The sequence below is a fragment of the Aquarana catesbeiana genome, linkage group LG04 (genome assembly GCF_042186555.1).
Source record: "Aquarana catesbeiana isolate 2022-GZ linkage group LG04, ASM4218655v1, whole genome shotgun sequence".
Taxonomy (NCBI): Eukaryota; Metazoa; Chordata; class Amphibia; order Anura; family Ranidae; genus Aquarana; species Aquarana catesbeiana.
Genome location: NC_133327.1, coordinates 624,612,633 through 624,624,753, shown reverse-complemented (window position 1 = coordinate 624,624,753; position 12,121 = coordinate 624,612,633). Strand labels below are relative to the sequence as shown.

Sequence of the window (12,121 nt, the reverse complement as noted above, 5' to 3'; positions counted from 1 at the left end):
TGGGAGGATGGGATTTGGAGATAATCGGGTGTGCTGTATGCATTTATTCTCACAAGGAACATGCTAATTAGAATGCAGAGCAGAGGAATGGCTAATTGGTGGGCTCCTTTGCTATCCATGTTAGGGGAGGAGAGGTGACCAAGCTGGATTGCTTATCTGCATCAGAGAAACGTTAGGTCACCAACCTGACTCTGCTGCCTTGCATCACTGTGTAAATCTAAGGACTGGATGGTAAGAAATATAAATTAATTGAAAAGTAAAACAAGTTCCATATATGTATTATAGTAGTGTATTTAGCTGTTTGCCTGGAGTCCAGCTTTAAACCATGTGTAAACTAACAATACACTGGGGTTGATTTACTAAAGCTGGAGAGTGCAAAATCTGGTGCAGCTGTGCATGGTAGCCAATCAGCTTCTAACTTCAGCTTATTCAATTAAGCTGTGACGGGAAAAAAATGGAATGATTGATGATTGGTTTCTTTGCAGAGGTGCACCAGATTTTGCACTGTTAGGTTTTAGTAAATCAGTAAATCAACTCCACTGTGTGTTTCTCATATGCACAAGAGACACTGGTGAAAGAACTGTAGGTTATACTGGCCTAATTTTGAAGCTTCATTCACCACCATTTTCTAACTAACCCTGTGTTCTGGTTTGATTTTTCATTTGGCATAGATCTCACCAGAGGTATGGTTGCTTCTTACGCTGCGTGCTCTTTCTAGCTACTGTCCTGCCCATGCTGTCCTCTCCTCTCATATGCTGTATCTGCTACACCGAGTGACCCATTGCTTAGCAATCTAGAATCTGTACCCCTGTCCCACACATGAAAAGGAAGGGAAGCAGCCAAGTCACAGGTTTGAACAAAACTGCAAAAGTAGCTAGAAGGTCAGGTGACCACTTTTTTTTTTTTTGGTCCTCCGTAGAAAGGCCAAAAGTTTGTGGGCACATCTATGTGTGCTAATTGGGACACTCCAGTCCCAAAATTTGGGTGTCAATATGGAGTTTCTCCCCTTTATGACCATAACAGTGTCCACTCCTCTGGAAGGCTTTCCAAAAGATTTTTGTAATGTATATTGTGGGAATGTGTGCCTCTTCAGCTGAAACAGCATATGTGAGGTCAGGTTCTGATGTTTGAAATAGTTCACAGTCAGTGTTCCGATTCATTCCATGGGTGATCAATAGAGTTGAACCCAGGGCTCTCTGCCAGCCGCTCAGGTTCCTCCAACATAAACTCATCAAACCATGTCTTTATGGAGCTGACTTTGTGGACAGGGACACAGTGATGCTGGAACAGAAAAGGGTCTTACCCAAGCTGTTGCCCCAAGGTTAGAAGTGCTCCTTTGTCTAAAGTGTCTTAGTATGCTGTAGCATTGCCAGTGCCCTTTACTGGAGTCACTTAAACACAATACTTTAGAGAAGTCCATGTGTTTTTGGCCATAAAGTCGTTTAGCTGCTTTCACTGGTCTGTATCAAACCATAATATATATATCCCTAGGAGGCTAAAAATGCCAAGCCATCATGGCTGCTACCACTGTGTCAAATTTTCCTGGCTTTACTAATGGAGCGCTGTAGTCATATGACTTACCTTTAAAGGTGACCACTTTTACATTTTTCCACCTGATACCCTCATAATACCAAGTGCCTTACATCATATGTTTTAATCAACTTCTCATGGGTTCTCTAGATTAGTCAATTTGGAAGATATATGATCTGTTCTAGAAGTTATTTCTCTTATTCCTTTCTACTCGCTTGGCTTATCGCAGCTGCCTACTGCTAGCTTCATCCTGCATGTGCCATGAAAATGCACATGACCTCTTGAGTTGGTTATGAAAAAAACCCAGAGCTTTGATTGAAATCTGTTATTTAACTGGCCAATCTAGGATCTTCTTACTTCAGTCCTCCAAACCATTCTTATCTCTTATCTTCCCTTTTGTCTTTCTCTCTTACCTTTTTCAGTCCTTCAGCAGTTGCATCAGTATGACCATGCATATTGGCATTGGGTAGACTTGTATGTTTGTGCCTTTTGATAGAGGGAGGACCGAGTCTTCCCCCCCCCAAGCAAGTTCAGCTGGGGAAGGACTGCTGTGGTCATATAAACATGTAAACCTTCTGATTGAACATGGCCAGACTGTGTAAATGTTCGCTAATATTTGTAAATAACTTTATTGTCTTTTTCCAGTTCTACATCTGCCTGTTTCCCCCTCCATTCTCTTCTTGTTTTCCCTTTCTTTCTCTCGTCCTCTGTTTCTCTCATCCTCTCACATTTACCATCCCCCTCTCATTGTCAGCCTCTCCTATATCATTCTCACTCTCTCTATTGTTCTAGTGTGAATTCCTGGTTTGCTGTGTGTAGCTAGCTCATATGTTAAACCTAAGGAACCTGACAGAGTGTTCTGTACAGACGCTGCCAAGTTTTGTAACCTATGAGCTTAATTGAACAGTTTGGACTCTGAGTATTCTGTAATTGAAGGATATCTGATGGGCCTTACATAAGTTGATTTACTAAAGACTGTTCACTTTGCATGGAAAGTTGCACTTTGCAAGGGAATCTTCCTCAGAGTTTAGTGAATGAGGCGAAGCCCTGCTGACTTCCATCATCCAAACATGTGCAAGAATGCTGCTTTTTTATTTTTCCTGCACCTGTTTGGATTTTCTTTGCAAAGGGAAATGTTACCACATTCACTAAGCTTTGCAAGGGAAGTTGAGCTTTGCAAGGGAAATTTTTGCCTTTACTAAATCAACTCCATTGTCTCAGATTGATAGTATTGCTTTTAGCAACCAATCAGATTATTCTTTTCTACTTTGCTAGCATCATGCGATGGATAATTCTCTTATAAATGTGGCCCCCTATACAGCATTAATGGTATTCGTGGATCGGCTGACTTGTCTGGGCCGACAATCAGTCTGGTCAATATTTCTCTCATGGGCTGAATGTGAGTATTTGGGTCATGGGCTTCTTCGATCTCTTCCACCTTTTTTTCTGACAGTCCAATCTTCTCTTGCCCAGGATAAGGAGATCTCGGCATTCGAGCTGCATGGAATTCTACAGAAGGTCATTTCCAGACGTGAGTATCAATCCTGTATGTCACTTGTATTTTCTGTGATGGAAGTTTGAGAACACACCTAAAAAATGGAAAATCACAAAATCTTGCCACCTCAACCTACGCAACATCTCCAAACTATGCCTCTTCCTAGCCAATGACACCTCTAAACTAAGCTCCTAGTTCACTCCCTGGTTATCTCTCGCCTCGAATACTGCAACTCCCTCCTCATTGAATTACTTTACATAGACTATCCCCAGTTCAGTTCATCATGAATGCTGCTGCAAGACTCATGCACCTTATCACCAACTGTTCAATGTCCTCCACCCCTCACTGCCAATTCCTCCATTGACTGCCACTCACTGAATGAACAAATTTCAAAGTACTAATAACAACTTCTTACAAAGCCATCCACAACTCTACCCCTAGCTACATCACTAAACTAGTCTCAAAATACCAACCAAATCCTCCCCTTCATTCCACCCAAGACCTCCTGCTCTCTAGCTCCATATCGCCTCCTCCCATGCTCGCCTCCAGGACTTTTGCCGTGCCTCTCGCATCCTATGGAACTCCCTACCCTAATCTGTCCGACTAGCTCCTTCTCTGTTTACTTTTAGGTGTTCCCTGAAAACCCTCCTCTTCAGAGAAGCCTTTTTTGCCCACACCTAACAATCGTACTTTTATGTTCTTCATCAGCTCATCCCCCACAGTTATAACCACTTGCATTTCTTGACCCTTGCTCCTAGATTTGAAAGCGCTAATGAGCAGAGCCCTCTGATTCCTCCTGTATTGAATTGTATTGTAACTGTACTGTCTGCCCTCATGTTGTAAACTGTTGGCACTATATAAATCCTGTACAATAATAATAATCAGCATTATAAACAGTATGTATTTACAGTCTTTGTTTCAATTGTTTTTATTAATTATTTTGAAAACCTATAAAAAGAGAAAAGATCACTTAGCAGAGTAGTGAACAATCCTTGTATGCGCTGTACATGTAACAAAAGTGATACATAAGTAGGAGGGGAGGGAAGGAAGAAAGCCTTAACAGTCAGGTTGGGCTTTTTTATGATGCCCCATGGAAACACATAAACTTGTATGGATATGAAGAACAAACGGCTGGCCATAAACCTCAAAGTACAAAGACATTATGACCTCTAAGGGACAGCCATCCACCTTCCGGATCATATTTCTGTAAAACAGAAGAACCCTGGGATCATAACATTAAAACTTAGCCACTGTAGATTGGTCTAGGTTGTGAGAGAGCCCCAGTCCTATCATTTCTGCTCTAAGGCTCTGTCCACTACCAGACACCAAAACCATCCCACATCGGGGACTCCAGTCCCTCAAGTATGCACCAAAATATCTATAATAGGAGACAGGAAAACTGTGGAGACATGATGCCAAGATTGTCAAGAAACGAAAAATGAAAGACAAGGTAAAGGAAAAAAAAAAGTCGGGAGAGAAGAGAGAAGGATGAACCCACAGATGATCGATGGAGGATCCCTGGATGAAGTCAACTCCGTACATCAGGGACTTGTAAGTAAGCAAGCCAGGGGGACCATATTTTATCAAAATGGGGTTTTGTCTTGCAGGACACTCACGATTTTTTCATTCACGCAGTCGCAATAGCGATTTTGGCCGCTAGGAACATAAAATATATTAAAGTCTGGGTCGTGGGACGTATTTACAGTCTTTGTGTTAGAAAATCATAACTGTCTGAAGACTGAAATGGAAAGAAGATTTTTAGTAACATTTTATTACAAAAAATGTTCTGTACCTATATGTGTTACGTAATGAAACCAGAGCTTTATTCTTATAGAGAAGCAATCAGAAATGGGCATCTGTAAAATTCTAAGTTTGGTAAAATTATGCAAACTTTTTTTTTTAATTTACTTGTATTCTAAGTGTCTATAAGCCTGCCCTATCTCCTAGTTGATCTCAAAACTGATTCTGTCTGTATTACATGAATTACACTAAGGCCTGGTTCATACCTACGGAAACACACTACAGTCCATTTAACATGGTTTTCTATGGGTCACATTGACATCTGTGTATTTTATGGAAGGGCCAGGGACTTCTTTCTGGTTTTTGGTTCCATAGACTTCAATGGATCAAAAATGTGTATTGAAAAACTGAAAATGCACCTGAAATATGCAAACTGCAACCTGCACAAGTGTGAACCAGGCCTAAAGGCTTTTAAATTGACAGATTAGCCCACAGAGAATGTAATTTCTAAGTCCTGAGCTGAGGCAGGAGTGAAGTCACCATCCATGGGGCCTTACAGCTTGACACAGCCGAGGCTGACATCCCTGCTCTGGCATGGAGCAAATACAAGAAAATGACAGCACACGTTACTATCCCTGCGAGGTAAGGTTGCACTATTATACCTACCTAAGTGTAGAGATTTAGATCCTTACAAAAGCCCATTCCCTACTGCAGTGGCGGCCTGTCCATCGAGGGCGCATGGGCGTCGCCCCCTATCCATGCATCCGCCCCCCTGATCTACATATCAGGGTACTGCCCCCGTGCCCCAGGACGACGTCAGTTGTGACGAAACACGTAGGGAGAAGCGACGTGCTGACGTGACCGCAATATACGCAAGTCCCGGAACCATGGGTTGCAATCGAGAGCCGGGCCAACTCGGTGTTCTATACTGCATGATTTGCTTTTAACAAATGAAGTGCAATACTTTTTATTTTAATTAAAAAGCCCAATGATTTTACGCTATGGAAGCTTTTATCACTCTTTCATGGGAAACATCCGGCAAAACATACCTGTAAGGGCCACAACTCTTGTGAAGACGCTGGGATCTTGGCTTTGTGTATTAAAAAGGCCTGGGCTGGGTAATAAGCCAGAATCGCTTGCAATCTCCTATAATAAGAGATCAACAGGAGTCGGTAAGCGGCAGTGTGTGTGTGGAGGTGGAAGGCAGATCTTTTCGTTCATCACCATTCCCGGGTGCATTGTGTGTTGTTTCACAGTGGGAATCTACTAGTAATTAGAGTGGACTGTTTACAATGTGCAATTTGATCAATTTTATTTATAATCTTCACTTTAGAAAGGTTAAAGCATTTAATTTCATAGCACGGATTCACTTTATGGAGATACCAGAAGAAGCCTGTTAATACCTTTTATTACTTGGTCAACCGATCTATGTGTACCTCTCTGAAGTTAGTTTAAGCCGCACCCATTGCCATTCTCTTTCTCAGTTAAGGTGCCTTGCTTGGTCTATGGTCAGGAAAATGAAATTTGATGGGGCTTAATGTTCTAAAGCCTAAACATTTGTATTCCTTGTATTAAGGTAAAAAATGTTTAGGCATCAGCATCCCCCCTAACTCCCCCTTTTACTTACCTGAGCCCTCATTCTATCCACTGCTGTGCCAGTCTGCAGCTCTTCTCTACCTTTCCAAGGGGGTATCAAAGCCAGGAACGAGGGTTCGGGGGGCGGGGCCGAGTCCTGTTGTCTGTGTTAATGGACGCGGGAGCGAACACGCACAAGTGCCTCTATAGGAAGTGGACGAGGGTGCAGGGGAACCCTGGAAGAGGAAGTATGTGGACGCTCTGTGCAATTCCATTGCAAAGAGCAGGTAAGTATAGAGATGTTTGTTTGTTTTTGTAAAGGTAAAAAAATAAAAAAACAATCACTTTAACATTAGTTCTTAAATTAGGCATGCCATACCTCTTCAGAGAAACACAAGGAGGATGATTTACTGGCAAACGGCGAGCATCTTGTGGTGCCTAATGTTGGGCAGCAAAAATATGTTTACCAGTATTGTACTACAAGGCTGACAGGTGCTCTTTAAAAATAGGATGTTTTGCACTGGAAATGCTGCACCATTATTACCTCAAAAAGTTCCCAAAATATAAATAAATAAGGAAAGTTGAATATTATATGCAATAGCAAGGGCTATGGCTTTGGTCAGTAATAACGATAATAAGGGACATTTCCTGATTCAAGCTTTCAAAACCAGACTATAGGCTTGATTCACAAAGTTTTAACACAAGGATAAGGATCTTTTATTTAGTTATGTGACTGTTATTTTCAAATCTCGTTAGCCGAAAACAACTGCCACTTTTTAAAAATAATTACCTTTATCCTGGAGTGTTAACTGGAGCCTCTGTGTCTCCAGAAATTAGGGACGGTTGGCAGCACTGGTGTGAAATTGATACAAATGGCTAATTCCCAGACTTTGCTCAATAAAATATTTAAATATTCTGAGCAAACTGTAAACGAGTTATAAAACACTCTGCAGCTGCGGGCACTGTGAAGAAATTAATCTTAAATGTTCACAGCACAGGCACTGAAATCACATCTCCTCTCCCTTTTATTTTGCACACCCCCCTCCTCCAACAAATGAAAAGTCAGCATCTACAAATACTAGACTTATCGGTCCAGGCATCCAGCGTTGTCTCAGCTAAGGGCAGTGAAGCCTTGTGGCTTCACAGCTGGTTTCCTTTTGTGCATGTGTGAATCGCACTGTGCTCTTCGAATGGCCTGGCTGTGGGGGGGGGGGATCACTTTGCCACCCCCCAAAAGGAGCCAATTGTAGCAGTGGAGGAGGGAGGAGGCAGACAAGCAGGGCTTTCCTTTAGCTTAGGTTCACACTATTGGGGTTGTGGAAATGTGGATAAATCACACAGAATCCTGCACCTGCAGCCCAAAGGCGCTGCTCTTTAAATTGTTCATGGCACCCTCATGCATTGGAAAACTCGTCAAAGCACCATACGGTTGCATGCAACTGCTGTCAACAGAAAAGGGTCAGGGGCTTTTTGCATGCAAGAAACGCAGGTACAGCGCCCCAATCTACAATGTGAACTTGGCCTTAGAGTCTGTTGTGATCTTTGGGGATTAATAACTTCACACTACAAGCAGCCACAGAGAATAATGAAGGCTTGTTTCAAAGCTTTTTAACTACTTGTTAGGAAATTGTCCATTGTCTGGGCAATGGACAATGCTTTAAAACTGGACAGGGGTAGGAAGGATCGGTGACCTTTATGTTCTACTGCATTGTGTTACAACAAGCAAATCAAGACGTAAAGCAAAGTAACCTACAAATGTCACATGTGACTTCAGTAAAAATGAGGTGATAAGTAATTGCACTCTTTTTTTTTTTCACTCCTATTGTCCTATTCAGAGACCGACATCAAGTCTGATGGATTCAGTTTGGAGACATGCAAGACCATCGTGGATCTCCTGGACGTATCCTTTCTTTTTCTTGTATACTGACGTTTTCTTACAGGACTCAGCTTTACGTTACATTTGCAGTTTGTTTTTTTATTCTAGGGCAAGATTCCTATATGTCTAACCTGTTTATTAAAAAAAAGGCTCTTCTGATTTATAGGGTCCATCTACCCAAAACAGTAATACAAGTTTGATAGGTTTAGTCCCCGTCCTGTTTTTATTACCCTCATTATCAGGTCACCTCCATTCCTATCCCTGTGGAGAATCCAGGAGAAGGAGCATGACCACCTTGCTGTAAACTGGAGAAAGATAAATCACTATTGTATGGGGTTTTGGGGGATGGGGAGGCAACCTACCCTCTTAGGTGCCTAGCTGTTTAAATAAAATGGTGAGTGAGCAAACATGACCATGGGCATCCCAAACGGGTGTGCAAAATTTAATTCGATTTACATAGTTGGGTTGAAAAAAGACACAACTATATCAACACAAACACAGGAGAGAGAGCGCACGTCTGCCCTAGTGTTACACAGTTTGTTTTTTAAATTGTATTTTTTATTAAAGATTTTCACATTACAAATACAGCACAGTAAGCTTGGTGAAAGCTGGAAGGAATCAAACAAGCAATGAAAAACAAACAAAATGGAAAAAGTTACAGGCATCCAGGTCGAAAATAGATGTGTATCCAGAAAAAGAGCTGTATAAGGCAGACCAATTGAGGGCTATAACAATATTTCTCTGGATTACAGCTGGGAGTGTATAGTAATTTTTAAACAACACAAATATGTATACCATGGGGTGAGGGGATAGTAATCTGGGTGGCATCCAGAAGTCAACAAGGGAAGTGGAAGTATTATTATTAATATTATTATTATACAGGATTTATATAGCGCCAACAGTTTGCGCAGCGCTTTACAACATGGGGCAGACAGTACACTTACAATACAAATCAATACAGGAGGGATCAGAGGGCCCTGCTCGTTAGAGCTTACAATCTAGAAGGGAGGGTCAAGTGGAGAAGTATAAAGGGGAGCTATATCAGGAGGGTACGGGGATGGAGGGATTGATGTGAAACAGATGGGGTCAGGGGGGAGAACCATATTCAGATTTGTCTCATAACTCTCAGACCCCATCAAACCTGTCAACAGCATCCTCCACCAATGCTGTCATGTGCTCCATTCTGCGAATTTCGGCAATGACATTGAGAAGCTGTTCCTGAGAGGGAGGGGTAGGGGCCAACCAACACATTGGGATAACTCTCTTAGCTGCTAATAAAATGTATGAGGCTAATTTGTTTGAGTTTTTCCCCAAACCTGGGAAGGGAAGGCCAAGGAGGAGATGTAGCGGATTCAACGGTAGAAGAGATTCGTATAGTCATTGGAGCAGGGACATCACCATGGACCAGAAAGGTGTTATTAACTCACAAAGAGGGATCATAACAGTGTAAGATATCTGGTGTTCTATACCAGAAGAACAGTATTTTGAACATTGTCTCTCCAGATCCTGCCCCACTAAGGGATAGAGATAGGCTTTTGGATGATTAGGGCCCATTTTCGCATGTAAGTATGAAGATCATCTGAAAGTGGGGATGAGTCCTGAAGTATTTGGTAGATAGCAGAAATGAATCACGTTTGATGGGAGCCTTGGGAGCAGATGAGTTCAAAGGTCGTTGGTTTAGGTAAAATAAGGGTAGGGGAGAAAGCTGACAGAGATAATGACTTATTTGGAGATAAGAGTAGTGAAAATTTTTGGGGACTTGATACTTAGACTGGAGATTAGCGAAGGTTCGGAATTTACGGATGGCTGGGTGGACGAAATGGTGAAGTTGAAACAGGCCAGCTTGTGCCCAGGGGGCCATACGGGAGTGGGATAGGTTGTCTGGGAGCAGTGGTTTGAAGAGTATATTAGATTATTGGGGGCATGTGAAGAGAGAGAGAATTTGTTGATACAAGTGCGCTAGAGCTTTAATGTGAATAGAACTTAAACATAGGCTATGGAGTTTGGGATCCTGAATCAGGGTGGGCGACCAGACAAGGGAGCAGGGGTGTGTGGGAAAATAACGAGTCCATCTCAATTTCTGCCCATCTATTCGGTGCTTCTAGGCTGGACCAGGAGACCACTGCCCAAAGATTGAATGCTAAATAATATTTATAAACATTCGGGGCCCCCAGACCCCCCGATGCCTAGGGGAGAAGATCACAGAGCTTGCTACCCTATGGGCCTTGTCATTCCAAAGGAAATGAAGGAACCGTTTTAACTGAGACATGGGGAAAGGAACCGGTAGGGTCTCAAAAAGATATAGCAGTTTAGGCATAACAGTACTTTTCAGTACATTGATCCTACCTATCCAAGATATCGGGAGTGGGTTCCAACGCTTTAACATGTCACTGACTTCTTTAAACAGGGGAACATAGCTGGCCTGGTACAGGGAAGCACAAGTTGGGCTGATTTGCACGCCTAGGTACTTGAGGGAGGAGAAGCACCAGTGGTATGGGAATTAGTGTTGTAACAAATTCGGTTCCGCAGATGGGATGTGGAGAGGCATTGCCTCCATTTTAGAGGTATTGATTTTGTACCAGGAGAGAGCACTGAATCTTGATAGTAGGGTATGTAAAGATGGGAGAGAAATATGTGGGTTAGTGAGAATCAATAGAATGTCATCCACAAATCAAGATAATTTATATTGCCTTTGGTGCATGGGTATACCTCGAATATCAGGGTGGGACCGGATAGCCTTTGCTAGGGGTTCTAGACAAAAGGATAAAAAGTAACGGGGAGAGAGGGCAGCCTTGTCTGGTGCCATTAGTCATTGGGAAGGTCTGAGATAAAAAGGAGGCCATTCGAACCTGGGATGAAGGGTTGGAATAGAGGGTTTTTAGAGCAGATATAAAGGCGCCTCAGAATCCGAATTTGGTTAGGGTGGGCAAACGTGTAAGGCCAGCTCAATCGGTCAAATGCTTTCTGAGCGTCTAAGCTAAGAATTATAGCAGATCTGCATACTCTATTTAACATGTCTATGGTGCGCCTAGTATTGTCTCCTGCGTGTCTGGTAGGGACGAAGCCAACTTGATCCTTGTCGATCAATTTTGTCCGGAATTGGGATAAACAGTTGGCCAGGATCTTCGTAAAGAGTTTGTAGTCAGTATTTAAAAGAGTATTTAAAGTTGTCTGGAAGGGATGGGTCTTTGCCCGGCTTGGGTATGGCCAGAGTGTAGGAGTGTAGAAACGCATGATGGGGGAGTTTGCCTTGCAAGAGGGAGTTGTAGAGAGACAGTAAATGGGGCATTAAGGTCGGGGAAAACATCTTGTAGTAAGAATAGGGAAGGCCGTCTGGTCCAGGGGATTTGCGGGAGGGTAGGTGCTTGATAGTGTTGGTCAGTTCGTCTTAAGTAATGGGGGCGTTTTTTTAATAAGTCCGTATTGTCCAGCTTAGGTAGCTGAATACCGTCCAAGAAGGTCTCGAACGACCCTTGATCAAATGGAGGACGAGGGGCCAAACAATTGTATAGTTTGTCATAGAAGCCACCAAAGGGTCATAGCTTGTGGACAATAGGTAGACATACCATCCGATTGTTTCAAATGGTCAGGAAAGGATTGAAAGGGTCTAGTTTTGAGTCTGGAGACTAACATGCTGTGAGGCTTATTGGAGAACTCGTAGAATTTTTGTTTCGTCCAGAGAAGAGACTTGGCTATACCGGACATGTCCAAAGATTTTATCTGATTTCTCAACGAGGTTACTGCCCTCAGCCGGGCCACTGTGGGAGAGAGCACCAAAGAATGCTCAGCAGTTTGTAGTTTGGCTAGTAAAGAGGTTTTTAAAAAGGCTGTGTCTTTCTTCTTGCGGGAGCTCACAGAAATACATTGCCCTCTGAAAAAGGCCTTATGAGCCTCCCAAAGAGTGG

General features: G+C 42.7%; 1 protein-coding gene across 1 annotated transcript in view; it reads left to right on the top strand.

The window, feature by feature from the left end:
• Window positions 1-12,121, top strand: part of CAPN2 (calpain 2) — a 112,333-nt gene that overhangs the window by 81,236 nt on the left and 18,976 nt on the right. The window contains exons 15-16 of the mRNA XM_073628334.1: window positions 3,004-3,061; window positions 8,176-8,240. Coding sequence (XP_073484435.1) covers window positions 3,004-3,061; window positions 8,176-8,240 — 123 coding nt within the window. The remainder of the gene's footprint in view (window positions 1-3,003; window positions 3,062-8,175; window positions 8,241-12,121) is intronic.